The sequence below is a fragment of the Aristolochia californica genome, unplaced genomic scaffold (genome assembly GCF_029961685.1).
Source record: "Aristolochia californica isolate CCGP_79_NKW_82.1479 unplaced genomic scaffold, dmAriCali1.0.hap1 SCAF_8, whole genome shotgun sequence".
Taxonomy (NCBI): domain Eukaryota; kingdom Viridiplantae; phylum Streptophyta; class Magnoliopsida; order Piperales; family Aristolochiaceae; genus Aristolochia; species Aristolochia californica.
This window is the reverse complement of record NW_027182279.1, coordinates 37,865,579-37,886,484: the sequence shown is the minus strand read 5'-3', so window position 1 is coordinate 37,886,484 and position 20,906 is coordinate 37,865,579. Positions and strand designations below refer to the sequence as shown.

The following is a 20,906-nucleotide window of genomic DNA, read 5'->3' as shown; positions in this document are numbered from 1 at the left end:
AAATGATATCAATCTCTCCTTCACTTTACCAGCAAAATCTTCTTGTTTTGGTTCTGAAATCCCACCGGTCCTCTGTTCCTAGATTTCAACAATATCAAATGACTACCAGTCATATCTGGCCACATCTGAAAGCCACCCTCCAGCCACTCTTTTCGTTAAGCTTTGACCAAGCAACAGTGGAAACCTGAACACAATCAACCACAGCCTAACCCTTTGGGCCCCGTCTCAACAAATCCAATTCAGTCCCTGGTTTCTCCAGTTTATCCCTTTTGCTCTTTGATTTTTTTTTCTTTTGCCGACACATCTGCTCCATTCATAGTGCAGATGTAATTGCGTTTATGCTGCATCAATAGAACAGAATCCAGCGACACCAAAAAGAGATTGATAGAGCCATAGAACACGAATGGAGGAAATAAAAGCTCATTTCATTTACAAAAAGAAGGGGGGTAATGATAACCAGATCAACGTAACAAAGTTTTTGTTTCTCCACCATGGAGAAAAAGTCAGATCTATTTACACCGTGGAAAAATCATCTGCACCCTCGCCGGGGGCTCGTAGTAAAACGGAGCGGCTGGATGCTGCCAGGACAGTGAAATAATCTTCTCGCCATCGGAGGACCGCCGATCGTTGCAAAGATCCTCCGGCGACGCCTCCACCTTCATATCCTCGAACGATGACTGCGGCGACGTCGTCGCCAGCGGAGACAAGAGCGGGATCGCAACCTTCCACTCGGACGCGAAGCTCGACGCCGGACGCACCTGTATGGACGCCGGAGCACGCCGGTGGATCCGGCCAGACCGCCGCCGTTGCTCTCCGGCGCTATTCGGGACTTCAGCCATTGATGCGTGGATTTTGTGATTCTGGAAGAGAGCCAAGGAGGGGGCTTTAGCTTAGCCTTGCAGGTGGAGAGAGCAACGGCGGGTTCTATTTATATAGAAGGGGTGAAGACCAGAGACTGGGCTCTGAACGTGTGGCCCTCACGTGCCAGATTTGGTCAAAAAGTCTTTTTCTTCTTCGGTTCGAGCTTCATGGTGTATGGCTCAGACCACTCTCAAATCTGAGTCGACCAGTTGAGTCGCCTCTGGGTGGGTGGAGCATTTATGTATAAGATGCTCTACCCGTATTTTGTCATATTTGTTTTAATGTGGAGATTTCCTAGGATGCCACATGTCTCTCATGTGTCGGCCTATGGGTGGAGCATTTATGTATAAGATGTCATATGTTACCTGTTATGTCACTTTTTTTACTTAAATTGCACTTAGGTGGTGCTTAGATGGCGTCTCCTTTTGATTTAAATTATTGCCTTGCATAACCCGCTTCATCTTGATCGTCAATCGAGCCCTGATCTCAATGATTGATTCTGATTTTGACCAAAAAGCTAATTTTGTCCATTGATCAACCCTTTGACTAGTTCTCCAAACATTGACTTTTAAGAAAAATTTCTTTGACTATTGATCGACTGGCAATCGGGTCCTAATCAATCTTGACTGTGATCAATGTTGATGGTTTAGAGTGTTGATTCGAGTTCAAATTTTTATGATGAATTTTTTATGCATACAAACACGATTCAAACTTTTCTTTTCTCATTAACGAAGTTTTGACAAACTTGAATTTTGGAGAAATTCTTTAATAAATTTCTCTCATAAGTTATTCCCAAACACTTTTAGGGTAAAAGGTGGAGGAGGTGGTTCAACCATCCTGACATCTCTCCTTGATAATGCCACATTTTTTATTTAGGCAGAGCATTCCTATGAAGTCATTTGTTGCCTATGTGTCACCTATCTTGCTTGGGTAGATGTTTTCTATGATACTATACAATACCCATGTGTCAATTCTCTTGCTTATGTGGTATTTATTTAGCGGTCTCCTTTTATCGGTCTGATTAGACCCCTTCAATCTTGATTGTTGACTCCTAATTTTGATGATAAATTTTTTTTACTCCTAATCTTGATCGTTGACTCCTAATTTATAAACGAATTGATTAATTGGATTTATTGATTTATTTATTAACTTGTTCAATTGGATTTATGTATAGGAACATAAGCATCGAGCCGACTAGCTGAGCCAGGAAGCCGAAGCCGGAGCCGCGAATAAATGACAAAGCTGTAGTCCAGGCAGCATTTGCTCTGGCCTTTGACGCCGCAACACCGTTTTCCAACCTGCCGTTAACATCTTCTGTCAAGCGCAGACATGTCTCCGACCTCGTTGAGCTCGGCGGAGGGTAGTTTTGTTATAAAATAGGAAGACGAATGGTAGAAGCGTAATTTCGATAGAGGGCATGGAAGGAAGAAGATGCTTCTCTCTGTCGTCTCACATAAAACTAATAATGGAGAGAGCATTGGGGGGCGTTTGAATTCTAGGTAAAATGTGATCTAGATCATTAGGGAATTAAAAGTTTTCTAAAAATATATTTTTTTAAATTATCACACAAATGTTTTAAAAATCTCACTTTATTATATTTAAATATTTTCCCTACATTCTATTATATGTTAAAATTTTAGCAAAAAATGGTTGATCGATGTTTAAAACTATTGATTGATCATTCAAAGAGTTGCGGACTTTTTGCATAAAGAATGATCGATAATCTAGAATATTGTAAGACAAGATTATAAAGAATGATTGATCGATGTTCAAAACTATTGACTGGTCATTCAAAGAGTTGCGGACTTTTTGCATAAAGAATGATCGATAATCTAGAATATTGAAAGATAAGATTATAAAGAATGATCGATTAACGAAAATGTTGCCACTATGTAAGAAGTTAATTGATTAATGACCATAGGAAAAGTTAAAAAATAGAGTCGTTAGAATGGATTGGTCAATCACTATCAATAGTATGATCGATCAATCATATAATTGCCGGAAGAGGTTGATCGATCAATGAAATTAGGACGATAGATCAATCATATAAAATAGAGTCATTGGAAGAGGTTGATCAATTAATAAAACCTAATTGATCGATCAATAGTATTGAACTATCAAGTTAGACGTTCTCCTACATTCCAAAGGGTTTATTTTCAATCGTAGGCTATACACAGAGGACCTAAGCACATCTTTAAGCATCCAAAAGCCTTCAATTACATTCACAAACCTTCAAACAAATTTTGCTTGCCTCATTTGTGTTTTGTTTTGGAAAGAGAATAACTCTCTTCAAGATTTTCATTCATTTATAGTTTCCTACAATTTCTAATTCCTATTCTACCTATTCTTAATGATTTGGAAGCATATATCTAATCGGAGCAAAACTCTCTCCAATAAGGGTTGTAAATTTTTTTCTTCACTTGTGTTCTGATTTTTTTTTCTTAAGCCTAAAATCTAGAAAGTTTGGTCATTAGAGTCAAAAGTCTAAATTGGGAAGTACCTAGTAGAGCTAGAATATAGTTGTTGTACGAAAATTTCTTTGGAAGAGATTGGTAAAAGTGCAATTAGAGATTACACCTATTTTGGCATAAGTGAGCAACCGAATCTCTCAACATTTTTCATAGAGAAAAATTAGTAGATTTTCTTGAGCAAGGTCTTGGCAATGATTACCACGAGTAGAACATGGAAAACAATTTTTTTTTGTCTCATTGTGGTTGTTGATTTCTTGTTTAATTTACTTGTCTTTATAATTGCTTTATACTTAAGTTGAATCTAATCTCATATCGATTACTAGAAGGAAAGGTTTGCCAAAGAAGACCATCCGATTAGACAGACTCCGTTTGAACCAACATGAGAGAGAAAAAATACTATAAGTACCTATTCGTCTAATTGTTTAAACACTTTGAAGAAAGTAGAAAGAGTAGATTATGAAGACCATCAGACTGTACCCTAGCCATTTGAGATGCTTGCTCAGGAAAAATTGTAGGTTAAGCTTCACAAATTTGATTTGGCCATCGTAGGTCACCATAATTTGTAAGTGACCTATCATTATATTTAGCAACTCAAATCATAGATTTGGTTAAGTTTTGTAAAATACAAATATCATTTGTGGTATAAATGATTCTTAAACGACTAGTATTTAGACCATCTGATCGCCTTCTATTTAAATGATTTCACACCCCACATAGTTCACTATCGATTGTTATAGTGAAAGAAAGCTCTCCTGGTTATCCCAAACAATTTGAGATTTTTCAAAGAGCCAAAATAAGGAGTTTTCAAAATAGCTAAATAGGTGTGCCTATTATTTTAAAATCTATTAATTTTACTTAGTTTGAAAATATTATGCATTAAATTAAGAGATTTTGGCTTTGAGTCGATTAAATTAGACTCTAATTAGAGGTATTTCCACAACTTTCCAAACTGTGGTTATTGATTTTTTTTCAAATCTCAATGTACTCACAACTTAAAATCATTTATTTGAGTAATGGTAAAATCACCTAGGATTGGGTACATTTGTTTTGTTAAAAGGCCTTTGTTGCTGAACTTTAAATCAAGAAATCCTTGCAAAATTGTAAACCAACCAAAAGCTTAGATAAGTTGATTGGTAGTTTCTGAAATCCCTTTTACAGGTCTAGGTGCTTGTACCTAGTTCCTTTGACCATAAGTCCCAAGTGTTGGGCAGGTAATATGGACCCACTAGATCTACTACTATCGATGTTGTTTTGCTTATGAATATAGTGAATTAACTCTAAGGTGCAAACACCTTGGGAGTGGATTAACAATCCAAGACAATGTTGTATTATGACTGTTATACAATAGTTGTGTGTTTGCTTGATGAATTGCATACTTTGTATGATAAATACTTAAAGTTGTAGTTGAAGTAAAGTTAGTCATTAAAACTAGATAAACTAATTCACTTCCCCCTCTTAAGTTTATCCTTATAAGACCTAAAAAGTTGTATAAGAGCCTACATACTCTGATCGACTTAGTCTCGGGTAAAGTATCAAATATTTACTAAATGACTAGCTCAAGTAACTCTCATGCTTTTGCTATTAGCATAGCGTGTTTGCAAACCAAACCTCCACAATTTAGATGGAAACAAACATACAAAGTGGATATATAAGATGAAACATTTCTTGCTAAGATATGACTGATATTTGGGAAACTACAATCTAAGGACCCTACATTTTAAAGAAAGGATAGTGAAAAAGAAGTAGAAAAGGAGATTAGTAAGTATACTAAGGAAGATAAGAAAATGGTGTCTCTAAATCACAAAGCATTAGACAAACTTTTGTGTTCTTCGAGTGTTATGGAACACTCTAAAATGATCGTTGTAGCTAGCGCCAAGGTAAGTCTTGGAAAAAGTTGAAGTAATCCATCAAGGTATTTCTCAAGTTAATGAAGCACAAATAAAAATACTCTTTGGTGAGTATGAAAATATAAAAAATAAAACTAGGTGAGACAATTGAGGGCATGGAGTGAAAGGTTCAAAAGAATCATAAGCAAAAACAAAAAGTGGATAAAGTACTTGGAGGCCTACCCAAACAATGGATGCCCAAGGTGACAACCATTAATGATATTAGAGGAGTTAAGAGCATCTCCTTGGAAAAATTATGGGTAACCTTCTTATCCATGAAATTAGTCTCAAATAATATGAGAAAAATGAGTCTCTTAGAAAAACAAATGTTTTGGTCGATGATGGAGATAAAGGTTCTACAAGCGACTTTGATTTAGATTATGTGATATTGCTATGTTTCTTAAAAAAATTTAATTGCAAGGTTTACAAAGGAAAGAGCTCCAACCCCTAGAAGAGGCTAAAGTAGTCAAAATTTTGAAAAGGATAGTGACTAGTGCTACATATGTGGCACTAAAGACCGCTTTATAGTTGTTTGTCCTCTTAAGAAAGAAGAGGGGAAACAATTAAAGTGAAGAGGTAAATAAGCCAACAAAGAAGGCTCTAAGAGTAGAAACTTGGGATTAGGGGTGGCTTCGAACTGAGCCGGCTTGCGAGCGGCACGAGTTCGGATCGGTTTGATTTGTTATTTCTCGAGCTGTTGGCACATTTAAATTAACAAGCTGAACTTGACCAAAGCCAGGTTCAGTTCGTCGGCTCGCGAGGCGGCTCGAGGTGAATCGGGATCGGTATTGGGATCGGGATCGGGAGCATGAGCGAGACCGAGACCGAGAGCGAGGGAGGGGGGGGGGGGGGGATTTTTTATTCCCCTCGTCACTGTCAAGCCCCTCCCGTTGGTTGTTGTCGTCGCCTCTATCGTCGTCGATAGCTGCTCATCGGCTGCCTCTGTGGCCGTCCGTTTGATTTCTTCCTCTGATTTCTTCCGTCGCCTCTGTTTCTGTCGCCGCTGCTTTCGTAGCCGTCTCAGGCATCATCCCCAACGACAGGTCCTCCCCGGTGCCGTAACCCCCTTCCCTCCGCGTCGTCTCAGTGGAAAACCAGAATCAGTAAGTTTAGGGGAGAAATAATATCCCCCCTCCCCGCGTGAAGATGATTTCGCAGTGTGATTTCACACTTGCGAGATCATAAAGTAAAAAAAAAAAAAATTCCTTAAACTCTCCTTCCTCATAGCTCTTGAAAAAATTAAAAATACATTTTATAGATATAAGTTTTGATGAACTATTAGTATCTCATGTTTTTTGTAAACATTTTTCTAATTGAAAATTCTTATTAAAAATCATATAATTTTCTAACTAAGATTTTCCTGCCAAGATGGGGTAGAAAACTGTATAGAAAATTTTTGCATATGTATTTAACAGTTGAAGCTATAATACTTTTAGCATGAAGCAATTTTCATTATAATTTTGTGTTTGACATTTTATTTGATTAAAAATGTATCAATAAGTATAATAATATATTAGATTGATTATTAATTTTTATTTATTTCCCTAGAAGAGGCAATAAGAGGTCCATTTAACTTTCCTAAGAAAAATTTAAAATATTTCTTGTAATTTTCTAATAAGTCACTAATAGTAATAGGATTTTATTTAAATAATTTATAGTTTTTACTTGGGTGATTGTAAATTGATATTGATATTTCATTTAATTTTGTTGTGTTTGATTATTGTATGGAGTTTATTCATAATGTTATGCAGTGTATGGAGTGTATGGAGTGTATAAACAATTTCCTGGAGTGTTTATGGAATGTATAGACAATTTTATGGAGTGTTTATGGAATGTTTATGCAGATATTATGTATATAGATTATGCCCAATTTTAAGTAGCGGTCATGCCGAATTTTATATAGGTATTATATACATAGATTATGCTCAATTTTAAGTAGAGGTCATGCTTAATCTTATACATGTATTATATATATATATAGGTTATGCCCAATTTTATGTAAAATGTATACATAATTTTATATACAATTTATTATATATATATATATATATATTTTAAAAAGTTTAAAATGTATGTTGAAGCTCGAGCTCGGCTCGAACTCGGTTAAAATTTTTGGGCTCGAGCTCGATAACAATTTTAGGCTCGAGACGAGGTTCAGCTCGAAGCTCGGGTCGAAATATTTAAATCAAGCTCGGCTCAAACATAGGTAGGTTTCAGCTCGGCTCGGCTCGATGCCACCCCTACTTGGGATGAACCCCTCTTAGGCTCAAATAATGAAGAAGAAAAATTAGAAAAGGAAGTTACCAAGATAACGCTAATCACTCTTGAAAATGAGGTATATTTTGAACTAAATCAAGAAGTTGGATTTGAAACATTGATTAAACATGTGAGTAGCTTCTCGTCAAGAACTAGAAGTTTAACCAAGATACTCAATCAAGAAAGTGACAATGATAAACTAAATGCCCTCACACTGAAGTGGCTTCAAAGTTGGATGCATGGATTGATGAGCATGAGAATTTGGTCAAAGTGAATGAAAAATGCACTAAAAGTAATTGAGTGTGTAAAAGCAGAAAAATTGCATGACGGTTGCAATAGTGTCATAAGAGCATGATGTCACGGGGTGGCAACTCCTTTGCTTAACCCGTGCGGCACTTGTGTGCAAACTCCTTTGCCGATACACAAGTCAGCCTAACTCTCACTCTTACTTGCAAGGGCTACACTCACTCGCCCGATGAAAGCAATAAGAGAATTGAAGAGGACTCAAGGGACTTGCTCAAGAGAGATTGTATTACACTCCAATGAGTTGTGTACAAATGAGAGGCTCTCCCCTATTTATAGTTTTGAGGGGGAGCAAGGAATGTTCTAGATTATGTACATTTGGCATTGATCCAATGGGTTGGATCCTTCTAGACTCCTATATACAATACTAGGGTGTATGCCCAAGTACATATACCGGATCCAACTTGGTGTATGTGCGGGACCTTCTAGAGAGCTTCTAGAGATCCTTCCTTCTAGAGCAAGTGTTGGGCCATCCATAGAGGGCTTGGACTAGAACCTCATCTATGTATCCTCAAATTGGCCCAATGGGTGGACAGTGGGCCTAGGTCCCATGACATTCTCCCCCGCCTAATTCACGCAACGTCCTCGTTGCGTTCCTTGTACATCGTGATCTGGTCCTCGAACTGCCACAGCGCCTCAGCTTCTTCCCATGTAGCCTCACTTTCTGGCAATCCACGCCATTTCACTAGGTACTCAGTCTTAGGCTGGACTCCCCTTCGTCTCTTCACGTGATCGCTAATGATGTACTCCACCTCCTTGTCAAATGACGAAGTCATCAATGGTGGTGCACGTTTGCTAACTCCACGTGAGGGATCCTCCGTATCTGCATGGTAGGGCTTCAATATGCTTGCGTGAAAGACCGGATGAATCTTGAGGGACGGTGGGAGTTGGACTTGGTATGAAACCTTTCCTACTCTCTTGATGATGGGGTAGGGCCCTTCATATCTCCTTACCAACCCATTGTGCTTACCGCGCAAAGCCTTGAACTGTTGGGGTGGTAACTTTATCATGACTAGGTCCCCCACCTTGAACTCAAGTGGTCGCCTCTTTCCATCTGCGTGCTTCTTCATCCTCTTAGCCGCCTTGTGTAGGTAAGACTTTGCTATGTCAGCTTGTTCATGCCAATTCTTAGCAAACTGGTAGGCTGCAGGGCTCTTGCCTTCATAGCTGGTCCCTACCGTCAATGGTGTGAGCGGTTGTTGGCCGGTGGCCAACTCAAAGGGGTTGTGGCCTGTTGACTCGCTCTTTTACAAGTTGTAGCAAAACTGGGCCACATCCAAAAGCTTCACCCAATCTTTCTGATTTGCACTCACGAAGTGCCTTAGGTATTCCTCCAGCAATGCATTTGTGCGTTTTGTTTGTCCGTCTGTTTGGGGGTGAAAGCTCGTGGAGAAGCAAAGTTCTGTCCCCAAGAGTTTGAACATCTCCGTCCAGAACTTCCCAGTGAACCGAGGGTCTCGGTCACTTATAATCATCTTAGGGACTCCCCAATACTTCACCACGTTTTTCAAGATCAGTCGGGCTGCTTCATCTGCAGTGCAATCTGTTGGAGCAGCAATGAAGGTAGCATACTTGGAGAACCGATCTACCACAACTAAGATAGACCCCATCCCGTCTATCTTAGGCAACGCTGATATGAAGTCCATGGAGATGCTCTCCAACGGTCGTTCCGGCATAGGTAATGGCTCCAACAACCCTCCCGGCTTTCTATGTTCAACCTTGTCTTGTTGGCAAACTAGGTAGGTCTTCACGTACTCGTCTGTATCGTCCGCCATCCGGGGCCAATAGTATCTGGTCTCCAACAAGGCAAGGGTCCTTCTTTGCCCTGGATGGCCAGCCCATAGGGTGTCGTGGCATTCCTTCATCAATTCTCTTCTGAGGGTGCCCCACTTTGGCACATAAAGACGGTTCCCCTTGGTGTAGATAAGCCCATCCTCTTGCCAAAATCTCCTTGTCCTTCCATCTTCAATAGCTTGAATGATGCCTTTGGCCACATCATCCTTGCTAAGCCCTTCTCGTATACGGTCTGGTAAAGTCTCAGTAAGTTTGCTTACCGTGGCCACGTGGTCGAGCCTCAGGGCGGCGAGTTCAGCCTTCCGACTTAATGCATCCGCAACCTGGTTAATCCGTCCAGGCTTGTATTCCATCACCATATCAAACTCGGCCAGGAAGCCTTGCCAACGCGCTTGCTTCGGGCTCAACTTCTTCTGAGTCTGAAAGTAACTTGTAGTCACATTGTCCGTCTTGACAATGAAGCGAGAGTCAAGCAAGTAGTGCCTCCACGTTCTTAGGCAATGTACCACGGCCATCATCTCCTTCTCTTGAACCTTATACTTTCGCTCTCATTTAGCTTTCGACTTTCATATGCAACAGGGTGCCCATCCTGTTCCAATACCCCTCCAATGGCAAAGTCAGAAGCGTCAGTGTGTACCTCAAAAGTTTTGGAATGGTCCGCCAACTTGAGCACTGGTTCCGCCATTACTGCACCCTTAAGGTCCTCAAACGCCTCCTTGCACTGCTCCGTCCATAGCCATGAAATGTTCTTTTTCAACAAATTTGTGAGTGGAGCAACACGCTGCGAGTATCCCTCGATGAACCTTCGATAGTAGTTGACAAGGCCCAAGAAGCTCCGCAGCTCTGTCACCTTCGTGGGTACCTCCCACTTTGCTATAGCGTGGACTTTGGCCTTGTCCATCCAGATCCGCCCATCTCCGATCCAATGCCTAAGGAATGAGACTTCCTTCAAGGCAAAAGAGCACTTCTCTCTCTTCACATAGAAAGAGTTTTCCCGTAGTACTTGGAAAACAATTCGTAAGTGGTCTAAGTGTTCCTTTAATGTTTGACTGTAGACTACGATATCATCCAAGTAGACCACCACGAATCGATCCAAGTATGGATGAAAGATCTTGTTCATCAAAGTGCAAAACATAGCTGGGGCATTCGTTAAACCGAAGGGCATTACTAGAAACTCGTAAGCTCCATACCTGGTGACGCAAGTAGTCTTCGGCTCATCTCCTTCAGCAATTCGCACTTGATAGTACCCCGATCGTAGATCAAGTTTGCTAAAGTACCGTGCCTCAGCCAGCCTATCGAACAAATCTGCTATGAGTGGAATCGGATATTTATTCTTGATGGTTACCTTGTTGAGTGCTCGGTAGTCGATGCACATCCTAAGGGTCCCATCGTGCTTCTTCTGGAATAATACCGGGGCTCCATAAGGGGCTTTCGACGGTCGTATAAATACAGCATCCAACAACTCTCGTAGTTGCCTCCTTAGTTCCTCCAGCTCAGGTGGCGACATCCGATATGGGGCTAGCGCAGGGGGTCTTGAGCCGGGCTCCAACTCAATTTGGTGATCGACCTCCCTCCTTGGTGGTAATCTCTTGGGCAGATCTGGCGGCATGATGTACTTAAAATCACTAAGGACCTTCTCAACTTCTCGCGGCATGGGCATCCCATTTTTCTCTTCTGACAAAGTGGCCAAGTAGGTTACCTCACCCTTCTTGAGACCCTTGACCAACTGCATAGCCGATAACATCTTTCCTATCTTCTTGCCATCCTTCAACACCGGGACCATGCAAGGTGTCTTCTCATCCAGAAAGCTTAACACACCTAAGCATGGCATGGGAATGGCCTTGGCCGAGCTAAGGAACTCCATTCCGAGAATGACCTTGAAGTCATCCATGGGCACTACTGTCAGGTTAATGGTGCCTTGCCATTCTCCTGCCTTAAAGGCGATGCTCCTTGCAACTCCAATCACTGGTTTAGCCTCAGAGTTGACCGCCTTCATCCTACTCACATCCTTCTCCAACTTGAGACCCAGCCTCTTGGCCTCTTCTCCTGAGATGAAGTTGTGAGTGGTTCTCGTATCAATCATAGCACGTGTGTTTTTGCCATTTAGACACACGTCTACGTACATGAGGTCCTTGACTGAATGGGCAGCAGGTTTTTCCACATGACCCTGCCCCTTCATGGCATTGAGGAGTCTAAGTGCCCCCATCTTAGGCTCCTCCTCATTCTCGCTCTCCTCCTCATGGCCTTCCATGTTCACCAACAAAGCATTGAGAGCTTTCTTCTTTGGGCACTCAAAAGCTCTATGGTCTCCATCACAAATGAAACAACCAGAGCGACGAGGGACGAACTTACCTTTGCCCTTTTGATCATAGTTGGTTTTCTTGCCTTCTTCCTTCTGGTACTTCGGTTTGTCTCCCCCGCCTTTGCCTTGGTTAGGCTTGCCCCTTTTGTCTTTGTTTGAGCCCTCAGCCTTCTTTGTGAATTCGACCAACTTCTCCGCTGTTGAGAGTGCGGTGGCCAGGTCTTGAACTCCCCGCCTTTGCAACTCTTGCTCCGCCCAAGGTTGCAAACCATCCATGAAGAAGAAGAGCTTGTCTTTCTCAGCCATGTCAGATATATTTAGCAGCAAGGCTGTGAACTGGTTGACATATTCTCAAATAGACCCCGTATGTTTTAGCCGCTTTAGATCCTTCCGAGCTAAGTACTCCACGTTCTCTGGGAAGAATTGAGACTTGATCTCCTTCCTGAAATCTTCCCACATTGCTATAGTGCAACGGCCTTCAGTCACATCACCGTACCTCCGTCTCCACCATAGCATTGCATCGTCGGTGAGATACATAGTGGTTGTATCCACCTTCAAGGCTTCCTCTGAAATCTTGGCGGCTTTGAAGTATTGCTCCATTTGCCAAAGAAAATTCTCCAACTCCTTGGCATCTCGTTTCCCATTGTAGCTCTTAGGTTCTGGGACTTTGACCTTTGGAGCAAACTCCCTCGGTCCAAGCCCTCCCCCAGAAGCTACCTCCTTCTCCAATAGGGTCAATCGAATTTTGACATCTTCGAGCTCAGCTACTTCTTCGTGGAGGCTAGTCATTTCTCCTTCCATAGTCTCAAGCCTTTCCGACATGCTTTCAACCTTCTCTGTTGTCTTTTCATTCAAGGTTTTAAAAACCTCTACTGCACTTCGCATGTCGGCCTCAAGACTATGCAAGGCATCTACAAAAGCGTTCGATTTGTTCAAACACTCAGAGAGAGTTTGTTCGAACTTACCGGCCCGAGCCTCCAGTATAGACATACGAGCATCCAAAGACGATTCCCGACCTCGGTCCCTTGACCTATCTCTTTTCGTCTTTGAAGACTGGCCTTCCACCGGCACGTTGGTCACTTGCGAATCGCTGGCCATGACGCAACAACAATCCTCAGCAATTCCCCCTCTCGAACCGAAGCTCTGATACCAACTGTCATGGGGTCGCAACTCCTTTGCTTAACCCGTGCGGCACTTGTGTGCAAACTCCTTTGCCGATACACAAGTCAGCCTAACTCTCACTCTTACTTGCAAGGGCTACACTCACTCGCCCGATGAAAGCAATAAGAGAATTGAAGAGGACTCAAGGGTCTTGCTCAAGAGAGATTTTATTACACTCCAATGAGTTGTATACAAATGAGAGGCTCTCCCCTATTTATAGTTTTGAGGGGGAGCAAGGAATGTTCTAGATTATGTACACTTGTCATTGATCCAATGGGTTGGATCCTTCTAGACTATTCCACTACCATCTAACTATGGACCTTTCTAGACTCCTATATACAATACTAGGGTGTATGCCCAAGTACATATACCGGATCCAACTTGGTGTATGTGCGGGACCTTCTAGAGAGCTTCTAGAGATCCTTCCTTCTAACGCAAGTGTTGGGCCATCCATAGAGGGCTTGGACTAGAATCTCCTCTATGTATCCTCAAATTGGCCCAATGGGTGGACAGTGGGCCTAGGTCCAGTGACAATGAGGCCTTAAAGGTCAAGTATGTTTTTTTCTAGAGAGAGAGAGAGATTTCAATTTTTTCTCTTTATGTTAAATAAAATTGGATACATTGATCCAATCCCATAAATTTGTCCGTAATGTTAATGGTTGAGGCTATGATGGTAATTCTAGCATTGAAAACTTAAAAGATTATTTTGTGAGGCCTAGTTCCTCCAAGGTTATTGATGTTGAGGGTGTTCTTGCCCCTTCAAAGGGGAACTTAGGTGCCTAGCACCTCTAAGAGCCAAGTGCATGGATCAAAGGATACTAAGGGCAACAAAATGCTAAATGAAGAAACAACTGTGCAAAATGGCACAAAGAAAGGTCGTAGAAATCCTAGGAATCAAATGAGTGGGAGCAACACTCAAAGTGGCAAGATTATTAGTTGCAGTTATTGTGGGAAGAGAGGTCATGGCAACAATGTATGCTGACACAAAAACCAAATTGCCAAAAACTTATCAAAGTATGTGACAAAGAGAGCATGGTCGACCTAAGTTTAGGGGACCAACAAAAAGGGTACCAAATCAACAATTTTTTTTTGTTAATGTTGGCCAATATCCAGGAATTCTGCCTCAAAAGCCATGGGAAAGGAGTAACATGGTTTTTGGACAACAAAATTTTGAGGCATATGATATGAGGCAAGAGTATGTTCACCTATCTAAAGCTCAAAGATGGAGGAAAAATGAAGTTTGAAAATGGGTGAGGCCATGCCAAAGGCATGATCCCCAACTCTACTTTACATATGTTAAATGACAACACAACTATGGCGTAGAAGGTTAGGACACGTGAACATGAAATTTCTAAAAAAATATTTCAATAAAAAGATGTTGTCTAAGGTCTTCCAATGCTTAATTTTGAAAACCGAAAAGTATGTGATGCATGCATGAAAGATAAACATTTGAAGAACTCATTCCAACCCAAAAATAAATTTCCACCACGAAGCCCCTACAACTCCACATGGATTTATATGGAGACATTGGAGTTGCAAGTATTAGAGGATTTTTTTTGTTATTTTAGGTACCCTTGGACTTTGTTTTTAGCTCATAAAGGTAATGTTTATGATGAATTTGAGTATTAAAGAGCAATTATAGAAGAGTCTTACGTGACTCTCACAACAAAAAGTCTCACATAGCCATAATTAATACGGTAGAGTTTTACATGAGTCTCACAGGAGGAGGTTTCACAGAAGATTCTTAGTTAAAAGTGTTTTAGTAATGTTAGTCTTCTATTTATGTTAAGTTGTTCAATTATTCTAGGACTTATCTTTAATTGTTCAACTTTGGGTGTCATTGAGACAAGGATAGTTTATTTGTAATCTGATTCTACTTATTTCCTCCATTATAAATAGAGGCTTATTGTATTCAAATTATAACAAATCAGTAAAGTTTTTCTTTTTTTAGAAATTGAACATGGTATCAAAGCAGGTTCTGTGAGTTGACTCAGTCCACCCACAAAGATTATGTGATCCTTTTCTAATTTATTATTTCTCTTTTCTTCCTTTCTTGTCCTAGTACACTTTGTTTGCTTAGTGTTAGCACCTCCATACTGAAATTTTTATATTTTAAAAATTATATATTGATAGAAATATTTTTGAGTTTACTTTCCAAAGAGAAATGAATTTTGGAAATCTGATTTTTCTACAAAGATAAATCAATATTTGAAACAGCAAAAGTCATACTGTAAGAGAGGTTCAAGTAGCAGCAAAAAACTTAAACTTTTGAGGCATTTTATATTATCAAGAATGAGACCTTATATGGAGAATTACACGTCAAAAGAAATACTTATAAGTATATTTTCTTACCTATCAAACCAATTCACAATCTAAGTGTTCCAAAGGGAGATATCAATATCGAAAGAGTCAATAGTTATGCTTGGCAAAGAAGAGAGGGTACTCAGTTCGACCAGATTACAGAGTTCAAAATCTATCAGATTTTTTCTCTAAAAAGAATTATATTTTAAAAAAAATATTATACTTTAATGAAATATATCAAAATCGAGTTTCATTAAGATAAAATTTCATGTCAATCTGATCTATATGTAAGGAGATATTCACATTGGAGACATCAACCATCAAACTACTAAATGAAGTAAATCAAAAGGTCATAATATATTCAAGAAAGAATCTTTTTATGGCAAATTAGGTGTCAAATTAAAGTTCTTTGAGTCTAATTTCTTTATCAATAAATCGTTTGTGATTCTGATTTATATTTTTTGAGATATTGATATTAGAAATACTAAAGGTCAGTTCTGCAAAAAATATCTCATTTTCCTATTTTCTCTCCATGCCAATACGCGAATTGAGTTTCTTTTTCTCTTAGAATTCTAGTTTTTTAGATAAATTTCTCTTCTAGTCAATTTTTTTGTTAGATTTAATCACTCTATAATGTGATTATTCAAGGCATGCAAAAAATTTCTGCTTCAATGTTGTTTTCAAGTTTTGCATTTTTGCTAATTGGTTGTGTATCTTCAGCATCGTCAACTTCAAAAAATTGTGGTCAACCCCCAAAAATTATTCTTAGTTAAAATTTTCAACTTCTATTATAGTCTCCCCTAGTTTTTTTTTCTTTATAAAAATGATCACATTCAAGATTTGTTTGGAAGTATGAGTGTTGCATAGTCGCCTCCTTCACTATAATTATTTTCCTCTAGTATTTCTTCGGTTTATCTTGTGTTTTGATTGCTTTAGAGCGAGGCCTAGACCCACGACCTAATAAGTATAGGAGTGTGCCCAACATCCAGCTCGAGTCAAATCTTTTATTCTTCACCCAAGAGGTGATTTGTGTGTGAGCTACCCTTAAAAATGAGTAGTCTATTTGTTGTGCTTTTAAAATTGAGTAGAGTGTGTTTTAGGCTATGATCATTTTAATTGGTGTATGGAGCTTTGTCGTACGGTTAGGAGTGATTTTTTTCTCTCATATTGTGTTTTGTTCAAGTTGGGTTTCTATATCATTTTAATCCCTAATTTGAGGGGAAGAAGTAAAAGAAGAAATATAAGAAAGAGGTATTTTTTCCACATGTTATGACAATTTTACATTTATGAGAAAAAAAATTAACCAATGAAAATTAAAGACCAATAATATTTTTCATTGCAAGCAGAAGTTATAAACTCCAACTTGAGGGGGAGATTAAGTATGGAAGAGTATCACGTGACTCTCACAACAAAAAGTCTTACAGAGCCATAATTAATATGGTGGAGTTTTATGGGAAGAGGTCTCATAAAAGATTCTCAATTAAAGGTATTTTAGTTATGTTAGTCTTCTATTTATGTTCAGTAGTTCAATTGTTCTAGGACTTATCTTTTAGAGTTTAACTTTGGGTACAATTGGGACAACGGTAGTTTATTTATTATTGGTTTTTACTTGTTTCCTCCGCTATAAATAGAGATTCATTGTAGTCAAATTATAACAAGTCAGTAAAGTTTTTCTTTTTTCCATAAATTCAACATTGTGAAATGGGCTGCTAAAGTAAAGAATGAAAAATAATACAAACTCCCTAGGATTAGAGTAGGTGAAGTCCTAAGAGAAATTGAGAGATTTAGTGAGATAAAGGAAAAAAGTATTGAATTTTTAGTACCTAGGTCTCTGCAACAAAATGGATTGGCAGAAAAGAAAAATATAGATCTTCTAGAAATGAAGAACCATATTAAATGAGTTCGATCTCACACAATAGTTTTGGGTATAATCTGTAAACAATAGTTGTAACATTGTTAACAGGGTTTAGTTGAGACCTAGCTTAGGAAATACTTCATATGAACAATATAATAGAAGAACAACTAACATTGGGTACTTTAGAGTGTTTAGATGTAGGTGTTACATTTCTAAACACAAAAGATCACTTAGATAAACTAGATTTCAATCTGAATCTTCTCCATCTACTTCTAGATGGATTAACTTAATTTCTAAACTTCATGGTATCAAAGTAGGTGTGATAAGTTTTTTTCTTCATTAGATTACTCATCTAAAAGCATAACAAATCGCCTTACAAGAGGAAAGAAGAAAACAAAAACTTGAAAATTGGGTAAGGAGTTCTCTATCTATCATTGTTTCATTCATCTCATTGGTTCCTTCAATCCGTCGAGGATACACAATAATTCAAGCTTGAAGCTTGTTGGATTTAAACTTTGCAACTCAAGTTAGTGAGTCCTTATGGAGAAGGACTCTTGATACGTGTTTTTGAAGATTCAGAGGTTCTACGAAGTATTGGGTTCTGCCAATTCTCATTCTTTTTGTTTCATGAACTCTACATTAACATGAGAGTGGATGATCATGTTCACTCGAAGGTGAGAAGTCCTCTTCTACAATGGCATTCGAGACTTCAAATTCTTTTTATGAATGGCATCTTAAGCTTGGTCATCCAAGTGCTAATAAACTCAATTGAATGCTTCCATCTTCAGGCTTACCTTCCTCATAATCTTTGTCCTCCTTCCAATGTGACGCATGTCAACTTTGGAAACAACATTGAAGCTCTTACCATGCCAAGAATAGTTCGAGTTCCTCTAGAATTTTTCATTTTGTTCTTTCCGATGTATTGGGTTCGTGTCCTACCCCTAGTAGTAGTGGACATAAGTACTTTATTAAATTTATAGATGATTTATTCGTGTCTCATGGGCATATTTATTGAAATCTTGCTTGAAGTTTGTGATACTTTCAAAAAAATTTAAGTGAAAAATCAATTTGGTGTTTCTATTCTTATCTTGAGATTGGATAATGCTAAAGAATATTTGAGCTTCATGTTTCAGAATTTTTTTCTCTCAGGGTATTACTCATAAAACTTTTTGTGTGTATACCCCTTAGCAAAATAGTATTACTGAACGAAAAAATCAACATATTCTTGACATGTCTTGATCTACGCTAAATCATATGCATGTCTCAAACAACTGATGGAAATATGTTATTTTAGTTACATATTTAAAAAATCGAGTACATTTATTGATTCTTGAAGGAAAATTCATCTTCAAGTCCTACAACCAGGGGTTAATTTTTTTTCTCTTCCTTCAAAGGTCCCCAGTACATTTTATGTTTATAACTTCAATCCCTCGAAGAATAAATTATCCCCTCAGTCAATTATACCTAGCTTTTGTTGATTGCAAGTGTAAGTCGGTGTTATAATTTAGACTATTGTGGTCTTTTATTGTAAATGTTGTTTAGTTAACTGAACACAATGAATTAACTCTAAAGTGCAAACATCTTGAGAAGTGATTAGTAACCCGATTTTGGGTTGTAAATGACTATAAAACCCTAAGCATTTTTTGGGTCCGATCTACCGGTTTGTTTAACCCTAAACCCAAAAACCGGCCACTTGATATCTCTATGGATCGGGTCTAGTTGTTTGTTAAACCCTAACCCCCAAACCCTAGCAGTCTTCCTTGGAGCCTATAAAATCAAGGTCTGAAACCCTCATTCTCATTCTCGGCTCTGCGAATAGACCTCAACGCCTCTCTCAAAGGTTGGAAATGCCTCATGCATATTTTGATTCTGAACCTTTTCCATTTTCATTTTACAACTTTCAAGCTGTTGCGTGTTCTAATCAGTTTTTCTGCAAAGTTTTCTTTGACGTTGATGATGCATTGTTGTCGAGGAGAAGCACGTTCGAAGGCTTTCAGGCGACACTTTAGTAGAAGCCTGTTGAGCTCAAAAGCCGTGCAAAATCTTATATCGTCTTCATTTTCATCACTCAGTATTGCTCTTATTTGTTAGAGGATACTTGATTTGGAGACGAAAATTGCCTTATAATTTTTCATTGTTTTCTCCTGCCCCGTTCCTATCAGTCTGGTATTAGGTTTTCTCTGGTCAAGCTGCCTTGATTTTTTATGTTTCTCTGTTGTTTTGGGAAACTTGTTCATTTCCTTATGAAGTTGTTAAAGATCACTTGTAGAAAATTGAAGTTGTGACGATCTTTTATGTACGTGTTTGGGGTGTGATCTTGAGGGTTCTTTTCTCAATTCATCATTGTCAAATAGCGTCTTCCCCCTGTTGCTGCTAGTTTCTCATTCGAGCTCGGGAAAGTTTAATAATTTGTGATTTCTCTGAGTACAGATAAATTTGTACGAATATCTGCCGTGTTTAATGAACTTGCTGTTCTAACTGAATAGTGTTTGATGACCCTGAAAATTTTGGTTTGATAAATGATGAAGATCGTTTGTGTCGTTTGGTGGGCGACTCTCGTTACTCACATATCAAATGATTCTCCTGCAGATCAAAACAAGACAATGTCCAACCCCAAAGTCTTCTTCGACATTCTTATTGGAAAGGCCAAAGCAGGAAGAATCATAATGGAATTATTTGCAGATGTTACCCCAAAAACAGCAGAGAATTTCCGGAGTCTATGCACTGGTGAAAAAGGAATTGGAAAATCAGGTAAGCCTTTGCACTACAAGGGTTCAACATTTCACAGGATTATCCCAAACTTCATGTGCCAAGGTGGGGATTTCACAAAAGGCAATGGTACCGGTGGTGAATCAATCTATGGGATGAAATTCGAAGATGAGAACTTTAAGAAGAAGCACACAGGCCCCGGTGTTCTGTCAATGGCCAATGCAGGACCCAATACGAACGGGTCCCAGTTCTTTCTATGCACAGAAAAGACCTCTTGGCTTGATGGTAAGCATGTAGTTTTTGGACATGTTGTGGATGGATATAGTGTTGTGGAGGCCATGGAGAAAGTGGGATCTCAAGCTGGTACCACTTCCTCTCCAGTAGTAATTGAAGATTGTGGTCAGATAACAGAAAACTGATCCACATTATTTCCAAGTGGAATCTGTTGATATAGTATCACTGTAGATCTTGAGCTTATACACTAATTTATGTCATCTAGATGTTTTGTTTAAATAAGAAATCTTTCATTCTGAGTTTTTTTGCTTTATACTTTATAGTATCTCTGCCTCTAGGTTGTTGTTACCATATTCGATCTTATTTTCTTTGTCCACAAATGATATGAAACTGTAATTGACTTGGAGGTTCTGAGGATTTTGAGTTCACTTGAAAAGAGTGAATAGAGAAGAGCATCCACGTGAGTTTCAACACAGGTGGGAAAGGCACTCCACCTCACCTCCCTCCCTACAAGGAAAGAGGAAAGGGGTTGTGGCTCCCACTTTTTTTTGCATAGGGAGCAAAGGAGTGTGGGGTTTACCCATTGATAATGGGGGAGGGGCCCCTATACTTGTTCTAGCTAGGGGAGAATTTTGTGTTCCTTTTTTTTAATATTTTAATCACATAAAAATTATTACAACATATAAAATAAAATATTTTTTTCTTGTATTTCTTTTTTTACTTCAATCCTTCAAGCTGGCAGGTGTTGGTGTAATCTCAGTTTGAAACAAAAA

The 20,906-nt window shown here is 39.0% G+C and overlaps 2 protein-coding genes across 2 annotated transcripts; one reads left to right on the top strand and one right to left on the bottom strand.

The window, feature by feature from the left end:
- Positions 1-404: 404 nt before the first annotated feature.
- Positions 405-884, bottom strand: LOC137939577 (uncharacterized protein At4g14450, chloroplastic-like). The gene has a single exon (XM_068784853.1). The coding sequence runs from the start codon at positions 837-839 to the stop codon at positions 510-512; it is 330 nt and encodes a 109-aa protein (XP_068640954.1). The 5' UTR covers positions 840-884; the 3' UTR covers positions 405-509.
- Positions 885-18,946: 18,062 nt separating this feature from the next.
- Positions 18,947-20,446, top strand: LOC137938698 (peptidyl-prolyl cis-trans isomerase CYP19-3). Its single transcript, XM_068783700.1, has 2 exons — positions 18,947-19,030; positions 19,780-20,446. Exon 2 carries the CDS (start codon positions 19,794-19,796, stop codon positions 20,316-20,318), a length of 525 nt encoding a protein of 174 aa, XP_068639801.1. The 5' UTR covers positions 18,947-19,030; positions 19,780-19,793; the 3' UTR covers positions 20,319-20,446.
- Positions 20,447-20,906: the final 460 nt, after the last annotated feature.

Bases quoted from the DNA above. Each gene is read 5' to 3' on its own strand.
- LOC137939577 (XM_068784853.1), bottom strand. From the start codon at position 839: ATGGCTGAAGTCCCGAATAGCGCCGGAGAGCAACGGCGGCGGTCTGGC.
- LOC137938698 (XM_068783700.1), top strand. From the start codon at position 19,794: ATGTCCAACCCCAAAGTCTTCTTCGACATTCTTATTGGAAAGGCCAAA.